Source organism: Balaenoptera musculus, chromosome 15 (assembly GCF_009873245.2).
Source record: "Balaenoptera musculus isolate JJ_BM4_2016_0621 chromosome 15, mBalMus1.pri.v3, whole genome shotgun sequence".
NCBI lineage: Eukaryota > Metazoa > Chordata > Mammalia > Artiodactyla > Balaenopteridae > Balaenoptera > Balaenoptera musculus.
Window position 1 is genome coordinate 28,209,263 of NC_045799.1, and position 17,236 is coordinate 28,226,498.

At 52.0% G+C, this 17,236-nt stretch overlaps 1 protein-coding gene across 3 annotated transcripts; it reads left to right on the forward strand.

Annotated features, from left to right (window-relative positions):
- The first annotated feature begins 706 nt into the window (after nt 1-706).
- FAM110A (family with sequence similarity 110 member A) lies at nt 707-12,749 on the forward strand. Of its 3 annotated transcripts, none has more exons than XM_036824217.1 (2): nt 707-934; nt 11,185-12,749. In XM_036824217.1, the coding sequence occupies exon 2, from the start codon at nt 11,281-11,283 to the stop codon at nt 12,166-12,168; it is 888 nt and encodes a 295-aa protein (XP_036680112.1). In that variant the 5' UTR covers nt 707-934; nt 11,185-11,280; the 3' UTR covers nt 12,169-12,749. The 3 variants fall into 3 exon arrangements, with proteins under 3 accessions (XP_036680112.1, XP_036680113.1, XP_036680111.1); XM_036824218.1 differs by lacking the exon at nt 707-934 and adding an exon at nt 7,686-7,813; XM_036824216.1 differs by lacking the exon at nt 707-934 and adding an exon at nt 7,823-8,177.
- Nucleotides 12,750-17,236: the final 4,487 nt, after the last annotated feature.

The following is a 17,236-nucleotide window of genomic DNA, read 5'->3' on the forward strand; positions in this document are numbered from 1 at the left end:
CTTAGTGTTTTCCCCATACTTTAAGTGTATTTTAACTGCATCATTTTTAATGACTGCATAATATTCCTCATCAGAAAGTGGGGATAATTAAAGGTACCTATCTCAGAGGGTTATGCCATGAGCACTGACAAGAGTTTTGTCATGCAAAGCTAACTGGTATGTAAAAAACTCAGTTCTTCTGCAGGATGGATTTATATAACCAATCTCCTTTCACTGAGCACTGAAGTTATTTCCATTATTTTGCTATGATAAATAACGCTGGATTATATTAATCTTTGCTCACATCTTTGGTTATTTCCTTAGTAAATTTCTGGACTGCTGGGCATGCACATCTTAACGCTAACTCACTCATAATTGTGCAGTTAGGGGAACAGAGAGGGAAATGGGCTTGCACTGGCTCACACAGCGCGTTAGCTGAAGTCGAGACTAGGAACCAGCTGGGGACCAAGAGAAAGTCCCGGGTGAGCAAGGAAAAGAATTAGGTGCCTGAGCTAAAGAGGCTGCCGGAAGAACCTGAGGCCACTGGGGAGGTGAGCGGCGGGGAGGGGCTGCGGAGCCGGGGTGCTTCCTCGCCCGGCCGAAGCTAAGCGGTCGCCTGGCAACGCGGGCCGCGCGGCGTTCGAACGGAAGAGAGAAACCAATCAGGATTTCCAGGGCAAACCATTCCGGTGTCGGGGGTGGGAGTGGGGCGGCGCGCTCACTTCCCCTTCCCCTGCGCCCCAGGACCTTCGCTCTTTTGGGGGCCTTGGGACAGTCAGGTCCCCCGGCTTATCTCAGTTAAGGAGGACAGCTCCGAAGAGGCCCCGCGGGTCCTCACGTGGGGCTGAGGCCTCCCGAGCCGCGTTGGGTGCGGCCATTCCCCGCCTGGGTCCGAGCTGTCAGCCTCCTCAAGACCCGCACTGGAGGAGCCGGACTCGCCTAGCTTGGGCTCCAGGTGAGGGCACGGGTGGTCCGGGGTGCGAGCCCGGGTCTAGGGGGTGGGGCTCCATTCACCGAGCGCCTGCGGTGCGCGTCCTCCCCGAGTCGTACCTGCCGAGAGGTTGTGGTACCCCATTTCACAGATGAGAACGCTGAGGCTCAGGAAGGGAAGTGTCTTGCTCAGGCGAAGTCTGGCAGAGAATCCGATTCAGGTCCTTCTGCTCCATCTCTCAGCCTCTAGTCTGGGTAGATCTAGATTTACCTTGAGAAACCCAGACGGGTAACCGGTGGTCACTTTCTTAGCCTCTTATCAACCGGAACATGGCCAGTAGAGCCCTGGCTGCATCCCCTCCCGGCTGCCTCTTCCCCGCAGCGTCCTGGGGTCTCCTCCAGGGCATCTGTCTTCACTTCTCCGGAAAGCCAGCGGGTGGATTTAGGGCTCACTTGGGATCCTTCCGCTTACGGGGCTCTGAATTACAGTGCTGTCCCTCTCAGAAAAAAGAGCTGGGGGGATCGGGAGGGACTGACATTCCTGAGCTAGGTGCCAGGTCAGCAGCTGATGGTTTGGTCCTGGACTCTTGGACCTTTGGCTGTAGGACTCTTGGGAATCTACCCCAGGTTGGGGGAAAGGGTAGAGGCACACCCTCAACGGAAGACACTAGTCACCAGAGACTTTGGAGTTGGGGGTGGGCCCGGGACCCCTCCTGGTAGAGCATCTGACCTGCACCAGTCCTTGCTTCCTGGGGAGCCCCCACCACAGGTTGCTATTGTTGTTTTCCTTTTGTAGGTGGGGAAACTGAGGTTTTAAGAAGTTAAGCCCCTTGCTCAAAGTCACATGGTCAGACTTGGCAACTCTGGGGCTGGTTCCCAGTCTATCTGGCTTCCATCTTAGAATCCTAGACACTCAGAATTGTAGCATCTGGGAGTCTTGAATCTCTTCAAGGGGAGTTACTTACCCTCTCTCCTCCAAACCCGTCTCCTGGCTTTGGGTAGAGGAGCTCTGGGAGATCAGAAAGAAAACAAGTCTTTCCTTCATTCTTTCAACAGATATTTACTGCCTTCCTATGCCCTGCCCTCTGCTTTGTCTATTTTGTTTTTCTCAGTCGCGTTTACCCCATCTGATGTCATATAATTTCACTTATTAGCGAGTTTATTATCCTCCCTGACTGGAATGTGATACAGGGAAGGGCTAGGGTGAGACAAATGAGGTAGTTGCCTCCAGTGCAAAATTGAGGGGTACCCAAAGCCCCAGTAATCAAATGACTAAAGCTAACATTGATCATTTGCTCTGTGTTCTGCTGGTGGGAGACCAACTGGTATGGCCTCCATGGAGCACAGTCCCCCATCTCTGTCACAATTACACATGCATCCCCCTGACCTAGCTGTCCCACTTCTAGGCAGAATGACGTAGGCACAGTGAGGCTGCAGTGTGGTTTGTAATAGAGACTAGACACACACGCTCAATGGCCATCGGTAGGGGCTGATGGGCTCTTTATGTACTGATGTAGCACAACATATATTAAGTTTATTAATAACATAATAATTAATAATATGTTAATAACACGTATTATTAAGAACAACATATATTATTCAGTGAAAGAGCAAGATGAAAACAGTGCACAGAGCATGTTGCCACATGCATAAAAAATAGAAAGAATATATGTCCATCATTGCTTATATGTGCCTAAAATCTCCGTGGAAGGACATACAACCGTTTGATCACACGATTCCTGCAGGGAGGGGAACTGGGTGGCTGGGGATAGGAATGGAGGGAGTTTTTTTTTTTTTTAAACTTCATTCCCTTTATAGCTTTTGAATTTTGAGCCATGCACATGTATCATCTGGTTGAAAAAAGTATGTATGTATGTATTTTAGATTATTTATCTAATCATGAGACCACTGCCCTGTCTGTGATCTGTCATTAACTTGCTTATGACTTTGGGCAAGTTTCTTCACTTCCTTGGGCTGAGAAAAGAAGCCATGATGGTGAGCTCAGGCCCAGGCAGAGGGCAATCTGGGCCAGGAAGTGGGCTAGGTTGTGGGTCTGTCCCAACCCCACCTTCCCTACCCTATCCTGCGTGCCAGGCCCTTCCCTAAGGCTTTGCATGTGGTATCTCTCTTACTCAGTCTCCACTGCTAGTCCCTTTGTCCTCATTTTGCAAGCTCAGGTGCAAACCTGAGGCCCAGCGGATTGAGTTGGTGGACGTGTGAGGTCGTGGGCCAAACAGTAGATCGCTGTCTTAGGTGGCTGCACCCTTACCCCTCCCACAGCCTGTTTGCCTCTCCCTTCCTAAGGTCTGTGCAAGGTTACCCTGGGCAAGGCTGACTCCAGGCAAGCCAGGGCACGAGCATCTGGGAAAATTCCAGAAATAGTGTGGGGTTTGGTGTGGCCCTGGAGGATGCCCAGCTGGGTGTCTCTGACCCTGACAGCTGGGCTGAAATCCAGCTGGGCTGAAATCGAGCTGGGCTGTCCTACTGGCTGGCTGTCTCTGCTGCCAGGAGCCTTCCTGAATCCCTCTGGGGCAGGAGAGGGCCTCCCTGTCTCCGCCCAAGTCTGGGCGGGGCTTCTGCTGAATAGAATGAGAAGCAGGTGGAAGGGAGGGGTGAGGTGGGAGTGCACGATGTCATGAAAATGAAAAACATCAGAAACCACACCTCCGGCCCCCTTAGCAAAAAATAGAAATCCCTGACACCTCTTGAGCCCTTACTGTGTGCTAAGTACTTCACAGGTATGAACTCCTTTAATTCTCTCAATTCTATGATGTATGGTAGTTATTACTGCTGTTATTTTCTCCTTATGAAGGGAAACTGAGCACAAGAGATGTTTAATAACTTGCACCTAGAGCTGGAATTGGAATCCAGGGAGTCTGGCTCCAGACTCTGCACCCTCTTTTTTTTCTTTTTCTTTTCTTTTTTTTTTTTAATGTATATAAAATACAATTTACCATTTTAACCATTTTTTTTTCTCTCTCTTCTCACAGCTTTTAAGGATTGCTTTTTTTTTTTTTAATTTTATTTATTTATTTATTTATGGCTATGTTGGGCCTTCGTTTCTGTGCGAGGGCTTTTCCCAGTTGCGGCAAGCGGGGGCCACTCTTCATCGTGGTGCGCGGCCTCTCACTATCGCGGCCTCTCTTGTTGCGGAGCACAGGCTCCAGGCGCGCAGGCTCAACAATTGTGGCTCACGGGCCTAGTCGCTGCGCGGCATGTGGGATCCTCCCAGACCAGGGCTCGAACCCGTGTCCCCTGCGTTGGCAGGCAGATTCTCAACCACTACGCCACCAGGGAAGCCCCATTTTAACCATTTTTAAGTGTACAGTCCAGTGGCATTAAGTTCATTCACATTGTTGTGCGACCATCACTAATGGAAACTCCATACCCATTGAACAGTAGTAATTCCTCATTCTCTTCTCCCTCCAGCCCCTGGCAATCACCTTTCTACTTTCTGCCTCTATGAATTTGACTACTCGAGGTACATCATATAAGTGGAATCATACAGTATTTGTTCTTTTGTGGCTGGCTTATTTCACTTAGCGTAATGACTTCAAGGTTCATCCATGTTGTAGCATGTGTCAGAATTTCCATCATTTTTAAGGTTAAATAACATTCCACTGTATGTATATACCATATACCACATTTTGTTTATTTATCTGTCAATGGACACTTGGGTTGTTTCCACCTTTTGGCTATTGTGAATAATGCTACTATGAACATTGGTGTACAAATGTCTGTTCAAGTCCCTGCTTTCAGTTCTTTTGGGCATATACCCAGAAGTAGAATTGCTGGATCCTATAGTAATTCTATTAAAAAATTTTGCCTAACCACCACACCGTTTCCACAGTGGCTGCACCATTTTATATTCCCAACAGTGCACAAGGTTTCTAATTTCTCCTCATCCTCATCAATACTTGTTATTTTCTGTTTTTGTTTGTTTGTTTGTATGTTTGATAATGGCTATCTTATGGGTGTGATATGGTATCTCATTCTGGTTTTGATTTGCATTTCCCTAATGATAAGTGATGCTGAGCATCTTTTCTTGTGCTTATTGGCCATTTGTATACCTTCTTTTGGAGAAATAGCTACTCAAGTGAGTCTGCATTCTTAGATTTGTAACCTCTGAGGGAAGTGGTCAACATTCAGTCTGGGCTGATGAAGACCTCACCCAGGAGTTGGGCATTGGAGCATCTGTTTCGTTGAATAGTTATCACAGCTCACATTTTGGTGGCGCTTGTCATGTACAGGCCTCACACTGGGAGGGAGGCACTGTTAGGGATCCTGTTTTACAGCTGGGGAAATCAAAGCATGGAGAAGTTAAGTATCTTACCCAAGTTTCATAGCTAATCACTGGTGGACCTGGGATTTGAACTCACTCAGGCTGGTCCTAGAGTCCATGCTACAGGGGTGTCCAGGGCTCTGGAGTGGAAAAGGGCATTGCCGGCAGTGGACCCAGCGTGTGCAGAGATTTGGATGTGGCAGCTTTGGAGGACGGACAGGGCTCAGCTAGAGCTGTCTGGATCCCAGCTTGAATAGGGGCTCCTGGAGGCTGGAAGAGGAGTGGGACAGGTGGGGGAAGGCCTGGGTCAGGGTTGGGGGGTGGGAGGAGGCTTGGTGCTGAGGGGCCTTGGTCTTTGAGGTGGCCTGGGTTTTAGTCCTGCCACTTGGTCAATGGCATCCCCTCTTGTGCTTTGTCACTGGAGGAAGGAAATATGGAAGAGTGTGATGGAGTTCTTAGCCCAATGGGCGAGATAGGAAACAAGTGATAGTGAATATCTAAAATGACAGGGTGAGATGAATGCTTGGAAGGGAACAGACTGGGTAAGAGAGTTGGCAGGAGCCTCAGGGTGGTCAGGGAAGCCTCTCTGAAGAGGCGAAGAGGGAAGAGGTTCCAGGCAGAGAAAGGATGGTGCAAAGGCCCTGAGGCAGGAAAGACCTTGGTGTGCTCAGGAACAGCAGGGAGGACTCTATGGCTAGAGCAGGAAAAGCTGGAGATGAGGTGGGAGAGGAGGGCAGGGACTGGATCTTGGAGGGCCTGAGGGCCAAGTGGAGAGTTTGGATTTTATTCTCAGGAGATGGGGAGCCTTGGGGGCTGGGGATGGGGTGGTTTAAGCAGAGCTGTGATGACGTCTGATTTCTGTTGGGAAAACATTGCCATTATTGCCCTCATTTTATAGCTGAGGAAACAAGACCCAGAACCATAGCCAGGGAGTGATTCCTAAGGTGGCTTCTCCCTCTGGGGCCCAGAGAGAGAGGCTATAGATTCCTTAGGAGTTCCCCAGTGAGTGGCCAAAGCCCAACACTGAGGACTGTCTTCTCCACACCCCTGCCCCCCAGACCCGGGCCTGGGTTCAAGTTCTGGCTCTGCCATTTACCAGCTGTGTGACCTCAGGCAAGTGGCCCCACCTCTCCATGCCTCAGTTTTCTCAACTGTAAAATGGTCATAATAGTAGTATCTACCTTATAGTGTAGGTGTGAGGATTAAATGTGTTTACACATATAAAGAGCTTAGAACAAATGCCAGGTACAAAGAAAGCACTTGGAAAAGGTCTTACCCATTTTATAAAAATTGTCACTGTTGTCTTGCTTTTACTACTGTTAGAACCTAACTGAGCACAACCACTCCCCCTAATCCTTCCCCACTGTTGCCTTAGTAGAGGGCTAGGCAGGGACACAGCAGGCTGCTGTGGAGAATGATGGTCTTGTCACCTCCCTTATCCCCCTAAAATCAGGACCCAGGGGCTGGAAGTGGCTTCAGGGCTGACTCACTCCCAGGTGGAGGAGAGCTGTTCCTTGAGTCACTTCCTGTCCCCTCATGCCCTCCACCTCAACCCTGGTGCAGCCCCTACCAGGCACAGACATGGAAGTGGGCCCTCTTTGACCTCCCCGGGGCTCAGGTCGGAGCCCAGTGCGCAATTCCTTCTCTGGGCCTCAGAATCCCAGTGGAAACTGGCTTAATCAAATGTCCCACCTGAAGTGACATAATAGAGCTTGGGCTGGCAGAAGAGACAATCACCTCCCTCCCAGGAGTTCCTTCCTGCAGGGCTACAGTCTCTTCATCTGTAAAATGGGGATCAAATAGTTCCTCCCTCCCAGGGTGGTCCAGAGACTTAAATAAGTACAGTGTCTGGCACTCAAAAATTCTAGTTATTATTATTTCTATTATTGCTGTCCTTACTAATGTTTACAGCTTGCACAAAGCTTCTACAGGCACTCTCAAGCTCTAAGAACTCACACTGACCTGGCCTGGAAGGTGGGGCTTTCCTTTATTGACAGAATGGAAGGCCAGAGAGGTCCAGCAACCTGCTTGGGGACACACAGCTAGAAAGGGGTGGCATTAATTAAGGCTTGGTCTGGGGGGAAAGTGCCCAGGTTGGACTCTCCAGGGTGACTTTGGCAACTGACTCAGCCTGTCCCAGCCTCAGTTTTCCATTAGTCAAATGTGGATAATAATAGAGCTCCCCTTGTAGGGGTTGTTGGGAAGATTAAAATGGGTTAATTAACACCAGGAGAAGTTAATACATTACTGGTATTAATGTATTATGACCACCAATACTGGTGGTCATTGTGGCTGTGAGAAAGGGGGACTCAGTTTTTCCATCTCCAAGATGGGTGCGGTTGCCTGAGCTGGCCACTAAGACTCTGTGCGCCAGACGTGCGGGCCAGTGCAGCTGTGGGATAGGTGGGCCTGGCTCTCGGAAGAGCTTCCTGGGGTAGGCCTGGGGCGACTGGGGTCGGGTCCCCGCCGCTGCCTGGCTTTCGTTCTCCCTTTTCGAGTAATACCTGGGCCGGCGTGTTCACCTGCCCGGGGCCGGCCGCCGGAAGTTGCGCAAACGCGTGTTACCTGAGCCCAGGTGGGCCGGGCCGGAGCAGCACAGAGCGGCGGCAAGGGCGCAGCCAGGTACGTGCGGGCCGGAGCCGGGGGCACCGGGCCGGGGTCGGGGGCTGCCCAGGCACCTCTCCCTCCTCCTTGGGGAAGGCGGGGCCCGGGCAGGGCCTCACCTTCAGGCCTAGACGAGGCTGTGGAATCGTGCCATCAGCTCCCTCATTTAAGAGCCAGGACAACCCGGGCTCAGAGAGGGGCGGCGAGCAGACAGAATCACAGAGCATGCCGCCGGGCTCTTGGCGTCCTGCGCCGCTGGGAGTCTCCAAGATTGCCCCCAATTGGGAAGGGCAAAAGCCAGACCAGGGATCCGTGCTCTCCGTACTCCCCCTCCGCAGCCACCTGAGGCTGACGCCAGGGAAGCCGGTGGGGAGTGAGCAAGGTGAGGCTGCGTGCCCCGGGGATGCCAATGAGAAGGGTCCGGGGCCGGCGCTTCTGCGGTCATTTGTGGGTAGTGTTTGAAATCCGTGAGTGGGGCGTTGGGCGATGAGAGGAGGCCTCAGAAAGGACACGAGTCCCACGTGGGGACCGGGACCCTGGCTTCAACTTGCAGGAGCCACAGCACATCGTGCTTTGCCCACCTGTGAAATGAGTCTTGTTCACTGATTAGCCTCCTTTGTCCGCCGCTTAGGCTCGGGCAGACTCTTCTGGAGAATGCTTAGAGACCCCTGCGAGAGGGGCGGTCTCAGGAGTTAGGTCAAATTCATAATAAAAACAAGGAGCCCAGTTCATGCAGCGCCGCCTTTTCAACAGGTGCTGAGGAAAGTCCTCAACTTGTTTTTATCGCTCCATCCTCACGGTGACCTGGAGGATCAGGAAGGTGTATTTTTAACAGCATTTCACACATAAGGAAACCAAGTCTGGAAGAGGCGCAGCTGCTTGCGCAAGGCGCACAGCGGGCGAGGGGGCCAGCTCCGGGCGAGACGGCCAGCGGCCCCAAAGCCGGGCTTGGCTTCTAGCATCTGTCCAGGTCCCGCCGGAAGAGCCCCTGGGGTCTGCATGTCCGGCCGGAGGGGGTGGGGGCCCGAGCCGGGTGGAGGGTGGAGGGGGGGTGTCGCAGAACGTTTGCCCTAGCCCTGCCCATCTGACCTCCTTCCTCCTTCTGTTTCCCGGGATGGTGCCCGGGAGGAAACCGCTGCCACCAACGGGTTGGACTGGTTTGGGAGGCGGCGGCCGGGGGGTAGGGCAGAGTCTAGCTACATTGACAGGGCTCAGCAAGGCTGCCTTTCCCGTGACCCTTCCCTCCTGAGGTCTCCTTGGGGATGGGCCCTGAGTGGGGCAGCCTTTCTCTCCCACCTACTCTATCCCTTCTAACTCGGGAGCAGCTCTGGCTCTGGGCCAACAGCCTCCAAGGTTCTATTGTCAACTTGCCTTTGCTGCAGAGGTCTCAGACTGGGGGCTGGGGGCCAGGCTGGGGCGGGGGGCAGATATGTTTGCAGGCATGTTTTGTTTGCCCTGTCCATGCACTGTTTTTAAAATTATTATTATCAAATATGCTAAGAATCTAGAGTTTCCATGCACTCTGGATTCCCAGCTTCCTAGAACATTCTATACCTACCATCTTGGACCCATATGCCTGCAGTAGGGTGGGTAGGCCCCTCTCTAGCTTATCCCTGGTCTGCCTGCTTACATTTGGTCCCCATAGGTATTTCAGCTCAGTAAAAATTTATTGACTGCCTATTATGTGTAAAGGGCAATATCTTGAAACTGAGATACAGTGAACAAAACAGACACCCCCCCCCACCCCCACCCCCTTCATGGAGCTGTTTTAGGAGAATGTGAGCAACAATGACTAAAGCTATTCGTTTTTTTTAGATAAGTGAATTAGGCTTCATATGAATTTGTGTCTTATTTATTGTCTCTGGGACCTAGGTTGGTCACTTCTTTGAGTCTCAGTTTCTCCATCTGTAAAAATGAGGTGACAATGACCCGTATCCCAGACTTGGAAGATTACAGGAGAGGATGGTGTCAAATGTCTAGAAGACAGATTCCTCTCTCCCCTCCCCAATCCAGACTCTTCCCTCCTGGCATTCTGGATATCTAGGTGGGGCTGTCCAACATAGCTTTCTGCTATGGCTGGAAATGCTCTAATCTGTGCTGTCTAGTATAGTGACCACTGGCCACATATGACTATTGAACCCTTAAAATGTGGCTAGTGTGATTCAGGAACTGAATTGTGTGTATTTACTATAAATTTAAAGTTAAGGCTGAGTAGCCATATGTGGCTAGTGGCTGTTGAATTAGACAATACAGGTTTAGATGGCCTGAGCTACAGGTCCTCTTGAGGATCACCTAGACAGAGTCCCTTTCCCCCATTTTACACATGAAAGGGTTCAGGACTTGCTCTATGGGTTTTCTTCTGGCCCATCTCCAGGGGACTGCGGGGGGCACTTTGTGGCTCTAGCCCTTCCTTGGAAAAAGGGACAGGGGTGGCCTGATGGCTGGGGTACTGGGCCCTGATGCTTAGGTGATCATGTGGAGACTTGTGCATCCAGTTGTGGGCCCTCCTGCCTATGCGTGTCCATCCTACTGCTGCTGGCAGATCCAGAGTCTGCTGGATGCTCCTAAGCAGGGCTGTGTGATCTTGGGCATTTCCAGCTTCTCTCAGAGCAGCATAGCTCAGGGCTGACGTTTCCACCTGACAGGCATCCATGGATCACTGTGGGCCTGGCATTGGAATTTCATACTGGAAGCTAATGGGTGTCTGGACTTCATTGGGGCAGGGGCGGGGACTTTCTACACTCCTCCTCCACAAGCTCTGCTGCTATGCCTGGGGCCTGGCATGTCTAGGCGGGTGGCACAGGGCAGCTTCCTGCCTGGGTGAGTGTGGGGTGGAGGTGGTACCAGGCTTCCTGTGGGTATTCCAGGTGGGGTGTGGGGTTGGAGCCCTTTCTCTTGGTCACTCAACCCCAAGACCCCTGCGCAAGCACCTCCCTGCTTGGAGGCAAGGGGCAGAGCCACCAACTTGCTGAATTAGGTTAATCAAGCTCGCCTCCCTGGGGTTCAGTTTACCCATTTGCAAGATGGAACTGTGAAGAGGACCCACTAAAGTTGAGCCGGCTGGTGCCCAGCACTCAGCCTGGAACCCCCTTTGCTTCCTTTAAAATGTGCCATGTCCCGTCTTTTCTGCACAGGCTGCCCGTGTCTTTCTTCTTTGGCACCTTTTTTTTCTCTCTGCCTCAGCTGGGCTGGGCCCTCGGAGAAGGGGGTGGGGGGTGGGCGGAGCCACAGGGCCGTGAGCGGGTGCTTTCTGCCTGCTGATTGGCTCTCTGTGAATCAGAGGCGTGGCCTTTACCTTTTAATGGGGAAGGCGTCTTCAGCCTCTCTCAGTCTTTGCAGAGCCTTTGTCTGAGTGTCCTCTGACCCTTTCTTTCTTTCCTCCCCTGCAGCCGTTGCTGTGTCCAGCTGCCAGCTTTCTGCCTGGATCTCTGTCTCCTCATTTCTCCAGTCTCCTCAGACAGAAGCCCTCGGGGTATGTAACAGCCATGCCTGTGGACACGCTGACTCCGGGAACCCAAGACACCCCCGCCCTACCTTTCCGCCTACAGACCAAGGTCCCCGGCTACCTGCTACAGCGGCCAGCAGACTGTGGAGCCCGGAAACCTAGTGCTGTAGAGCGCCTGGAGGCCGACAAGGCCAAGTACGTCAAGAGCCTGCATGTGGCCAGTACCCGCCAGGAACCTGTGCAGCCCCTGCTGTGCAAACAGCCACTCTTCAGTGCTGGAACTCGCCGCACGGTGCTCACGCCTAGCCGCCGAGTCCTGCCTGGCCCCGGCCGCCGGCCCCAGCTGGACCTGGACATCCTGAGCAGCCTCATCAACTTGTGTGATAGTCCTGTGTCCCCTGCTGAGGCCAGCCGTACCCCCGGACGGTCAGAGGGGGCCCGCCAGGCTCCCCCAGCCACCCCCCGACGCCCACCACCCAGTATTGCTGCAGTCCGCCGAGTGGATGTCCTTCCCCTGCCAGCGTCACCTGCCCAGCCCTGCCCATCACCAGGCACTGCCGCCACCTCTAGCCCGGCCCGGCCCCCAGGTTTGCAACGCTCCAAGTCAGACCTGAGTGAGCGCTTCTCCCGGGCAGCAGCTGACCTGGAGCGATTTTTTAACTTCTGCGGCCTGGACCAGGAGGAGGCACGGGGATTGGGTGTGGCCCACCTAGCCCGGGCCAACTCAGACATCGTGTCCCTGGCTGGGCCCAGTGCTGGGCCGGCTAGCTCCGAGGGGGGCTGCTCCCGCCGCAGCTCTGCCACCATCGAGGAGCTGGCTCGGGAGCGCGTCCCCTATGGTGTGTCAGTGATAGAGCGCAACGCCCGGGTGATCAAATGGCTGTATGGGTTGCGACAAGCGCGGGAGACTCCAGCAGCTGAGGGCTAGGTCTCCATGGGACTCGACATTCGCCACGGGACAGATCTTAGAGAAGCCATAGGCCCCTTGACCTCTCCTGCATCCATTCCCTGGCTTGGGGCAGACCAGAGGCTGCTGCCTCGTGTGAACTTGCTATAGAGGCAAAGGCTCAGAGGCTGGACCAGCATCCATCTGACAAGGACTGACCCGGAGAGAGTTGGCTCTTGACTTTGGACTACCGCCTACGCCTCACGTGTAGGGTTTTGACATGGATGTACCCCTGCTTGTAGGTTTGGATTTGGGGCACTTAGCCCTTCCCACTGAGAGTGAGGGACTAAGGGATCTCACCAGAGCTGTCTGCCCAGCAGCTCTGTTTCTTTCTTCCTTCCTTGGCCTCTGTCCTTTACTGACTTCCTCTTCCTTACCCAGTGGGCCTTGGTTCCCTGGGAACTCACCCTGGGGTGGGGGTAGGAAGGAGTGGCCTATCCACATTCTTCAAGGGGCTTGCCAGCCTGGGCCTAGGTGGGTAGACTACAGAAAGGACTGGTAGGAGTCTGCACTGCTCTGACTTCCCTCCTCTTGGTTAATAAACACAAATGCTTGTTTTTCAAGGGCTGGGTCATCAGACTCTTCTGTGTACACAAGGGGAAGGGGTGGGGGAAGTCTTGGGGTGGGGCCTTCAAAACTCAGTGATTGTCCACCCCAGTATCTGGGGGGGGCATGAGGCCAGTGGCTGGCTCTGCCTGAGGCTTGCCTCACAGGGCACCCTCATAACCCCTCTGGGAGGCTAGCTGATGGGCCTCTTTCATAGTGGAGGATGCTGGGTCTGGCCACAGAGTGAATCGGGAAAGAACTGGGAAGAGGACTGGGGACTTGCCCCTGCACCAGGAAGGGGACCTGCCTGGGAAAGGCTGACAGGTACATGGACCCTCCCCAACCGTTAAGTGTTCTGCCCTTTCCCATCCCAGCCCAGTTCCCAAGAGGGCAGGAAGCTCAGAGAGGGCAAGCCCTGAACTTGAGGTCACACAGGCCATTGATTGGAGATTGGAAGTGGAAGTTCTTAGAGGAAGAGGGACTTGAGGTGGATAGCAAAAATGAGTGGCCTTGCCTCCAACTCTAGGTGACCCTCGGCAAGCCAGTCCTCCCTCTGTGGGCCTCAGTGGGAGAGTTGGAGGCATGGTCCTGTTTGGGTTGGGGGAAGGGGAAGGAGGTGGCTGGCACTGGGCTTTGAGGTCTCGGCTCCTTCCTGTCTCCCTCCAGGTTAGTTACCTGCTAGGAGACCCCTGTCCCCCACCCTTGGCTGGTGAAGCAGCCAGGGCCGGGCACACAAAGGGTGAAAGCCTGGGTGGCCTCTGTATCCCCTCTTCCCGCGGGGGGGTGGCAGGGCTGGGTGGTGCTTCCTCTCCCGCAGGCTGCCTGGGCTGCAGCACTCAGAAACAGGAAGCTCTAATGGGGGCCCTGGTGACAGGTTTGATGTAGGTTTTATTTTAAGCATAAAGAGGAGATTTCCGTTGGGCTGTTGACAAACATCCAGGTCAGCCCAGCTGTCTGTCTGTCTGACAGTCCACAACCAGTCCCCAGGGGACTTGGCTGGGCCTGGGCCATTTGGGGAAACAAGGGGAAATCGGGTTATAGAGAGGATGGTGTTCAAATTCATGAGAATGGAGTTCACCCCTCATGATACAGACGGGGAGACTGAGGCACAGGAGGGGAATGACCCACCATAGGCTCCCAGCAAGTTTGGCAACGCAGGAGCTGCGCCTCCTGGTCCCCATGTTAAAGGAGTGATGGGGTCAGGGGGATAATCTGGGTAAGCTCTGCAGAGGTCATGTCCTTTGAGGTGTCAAAGAGCTTTCCCTCCAAGGCAACCCAGCGAGAATTCGGTGCTAAGTGTTGCCCCTTGCCATGAGCTGCCAGACCCCCAGAAACACAAGAAGGCCGGAGTGTTGGCTGCATTTTACATGTGAAGAAATTGAGGTTCGGGTCACAGGACTGTTAGTGATGGGCTGGGAGACCCCTTGTTCCTGGAGGAAGTTTAAGTGCTGGGCTCAGACCTTTCATACTAAACCTGTCACTGAGTCCTCAAGGTGACTTTTTTATGGTCACCTGAGAAGGTCACCTCTTGTCTTAGAGCAGGGAGGGGTAGTGGCTTGTGGGCTGTCACAGAGCAGGCCTGCACTCCAGCCTGGGGTCACACCCTGGCCTGCTGGACACCCCAGTCACCGGCACTCTGGCTCCTTGATTCTCCCGACACACGCCTCACCTCTCTTCCCCATTCTGGCAGCCTTTCCTCCTAGTCACTATTGAGCACCTACTGGATGCCCAGCAGTTGACAAGACAGCCATGGGCCCTGCCAAGTCTAGGGGGAGGGAAGGGGCAGACAAGCAGAAACTAGTCATTTACACTCAGGGACTTCTGCCCTAAGACCAGAGCTGTTCCTAGGAGCTGGGCCCGGGGGAGCCGAGAGGAGCATTGGGAGGGTCTGTTGGAAGAGAAGAGGAAGGGATTCTTGGAAGTGGGGAAGGTGTCACATTGAGCCTTGACTTCTCTGACAGGGGCTGCCTGCTTCTGGGAGGGCTTCCCCTCCTCCAGGATTCTGTGGAGGGAGTGGCTAGGGGGTACCCACCGGTCTACCAGCCTCGGGGATCTGCAGAAACAGGCCCTCTATTGTTTTGCCTCCAGTTGGAGTGTGAGGGGCAGTGAGTGGCAGCCGCTGTGTTTCAGGCGCTCTGAGGGCCTGCAGCTGCTGCCCTGTCCCCTGGGGCTGCCTGGCTGCCATAGCAGCTTCCCCAGGCCAGATTGGCCCCAGCTGCCTAGCCCCTAATTAGGCAGAGATGAGATCTGCTCCCTGATCTATTTCCCACCAGCTAATTATACACACGTGGGCTTGGGAGACTGGCAACCTGGCTGGTCACTTCTGTCATGAAGGTGTGATGGGCTCCCTGGGAAATGTACCCATCCCTACCTGCCGGACCTCAGTTTATCCTTTTGGCAGAGGATGGGATATAGCAAGGGGCATTGTTCGTGTCCCTGATGAAATGGTTCTGGCTTTGTTAATGAGTTGCTGAAGGGGACCAGGGGGAGGAGACCCCCATCCTGCCTGACATCCTGTGTCCAGCGGGAGTATGCAGGTCCATCCAGGCCCAAGACAGAAGCCCCATCCAGTTTTTTTTTTTAATTTAATATTATTTTTCAGATAATATATTCATATATTTCTCCCAAAATTCTATTAAGAAAAATTTCAAACTTAAAAGTTGAAAGAATTATATAGTGAACACTTATGTATCACCTACTAGATGCACAATTGTTAATATTTTGCTGTATTTCCTCTATCAGACATCTATCCATCTATCCATCCATTAAAACAACTTGGTTTTTTTTGAAGCTTTTCAAAGTAGGCTGCAAACATCAGTACACTTCCCCTTAAAGGCACTTCAGCATGCATATCATTAGCTAGAGTTCTGTATTTGTTTATGGTTATTCTTGGGAGTGGGAGGTAAAATTTATATACAGTGAAATGCATAGATCTTAAAGGTACCATTTGCTGAGTTTAGACAAGTACATACTGTACCCCAAACCCTAGTCAGGATATAGAGCCATGAAAAGTTCCCTCACGTTCCTTCCCTGTCAGTTCCTGTCCCCAACTCATGGATGGATCTATATAAATTAAACACTACTAATAAAAACATCCCCTTGCCCTGTACTTCCCACTCCCAGCCCTGCTCCCCAAAGCAACCACAGTCAACTTTTTAAACTATTTCTTCTGGTACTTTACTCCGTATTTCTAAGTAACATGTTTTTTCCTGCTATTTTCTTGATTATTTTAGGCAAATATTTACTTTCAGATCTGATGTCCCCACAGCGTGGCTTCTGCAGCCTGACTGCCTGGGTTTGAATTCCAGCCCTTCTCCTTACTGGCCAGATGACCTTGGGCAAGTGACTTAACCACCTTATGCCTCAGTTTCCTCATCTGTAAAATGAGAGTAATAAGAATATTGAAGTTACTGGACTGTTACGAGGATTCAACATGTGAAGTGCCTAGAATAAGGCACATCACCCAGTAAGTGGTCAAAACTCTTTCTTTTTGTAGTTATTATTATCAAGGAAGACAATTTTTCTCACCCTCCTTTCCTTTCAAAATCTACATTTATCACAATTTTTCATTAAATGATTAATTAATGTTATTTATATTGTGACCATATAAATATTGTTTCTTGCCAAGATGTGTATTACAGTTACATTTCCCTTTTTGTGCAACTCTGTTCTTCCTGGAGTTACTACCTGCTTTGCTTTTCATTTGCTTAGTTTCCTCTTTACTCATCCTTAATTCTCTGACATCCTCAATTTCCCCATAGTTACGCATAGAAGATACTTTATTGGTTCCAATTTTCTTCCTGAAACCCTTCATGTGCTTTTTAACAATCTCGCCCCCCCTTTCAAAAACAACAATGGAACCAATTTAAAAAATAGAATCTCAAACACAAGTACAATTTGTAAGATAAGCATTTGTGAGCATCCACTCTCTGTCCCTGCTCACATGGGTCTCTAAGAGGAATAAAAACTGAGGCTGCGACCCCACTGCCAGGCCTCTCCATTTACCCACAGGAACCCCTCAGCACTGTCTGCTCACAGCTGCCAACCTCTGGCTTGTCCTGTGCCCTTCGCTTTATTCATCTATTCATTCAGCAAAAGTCTACTGGGTCCTTCTTCACCCCTGGAACTGTACTGGGCAGTGCCAGCAACATAGAGCTTGGGCAGTGTCAACCCATCTGTTCCCAGATTGGCATTTACATTGACATTACATTACACTGACAGTCAGGAGAGTGGTCTGAATAGAGGTGTATGTGGGGTTGGGTGATGGCTCTGTGTGTGTGTTTGTGTGTGTGTGTGTGTGTTTGTGAGACCTGTAGGGGCTAGTGAGTGTTGGTATGGGTGCCAACAGATTTTATATGAAAAGTCATCTGTGTGCATTTATGCGCATATGCTTATGTGCATAGATGTTGTCTGCACAGTGTGTGTTCACCAGGTATATGTATCAGATAGCCCTTGCTGTGTAACAGGCCACCCTATACCCAGTGGCCTAAAACAACAAATTATT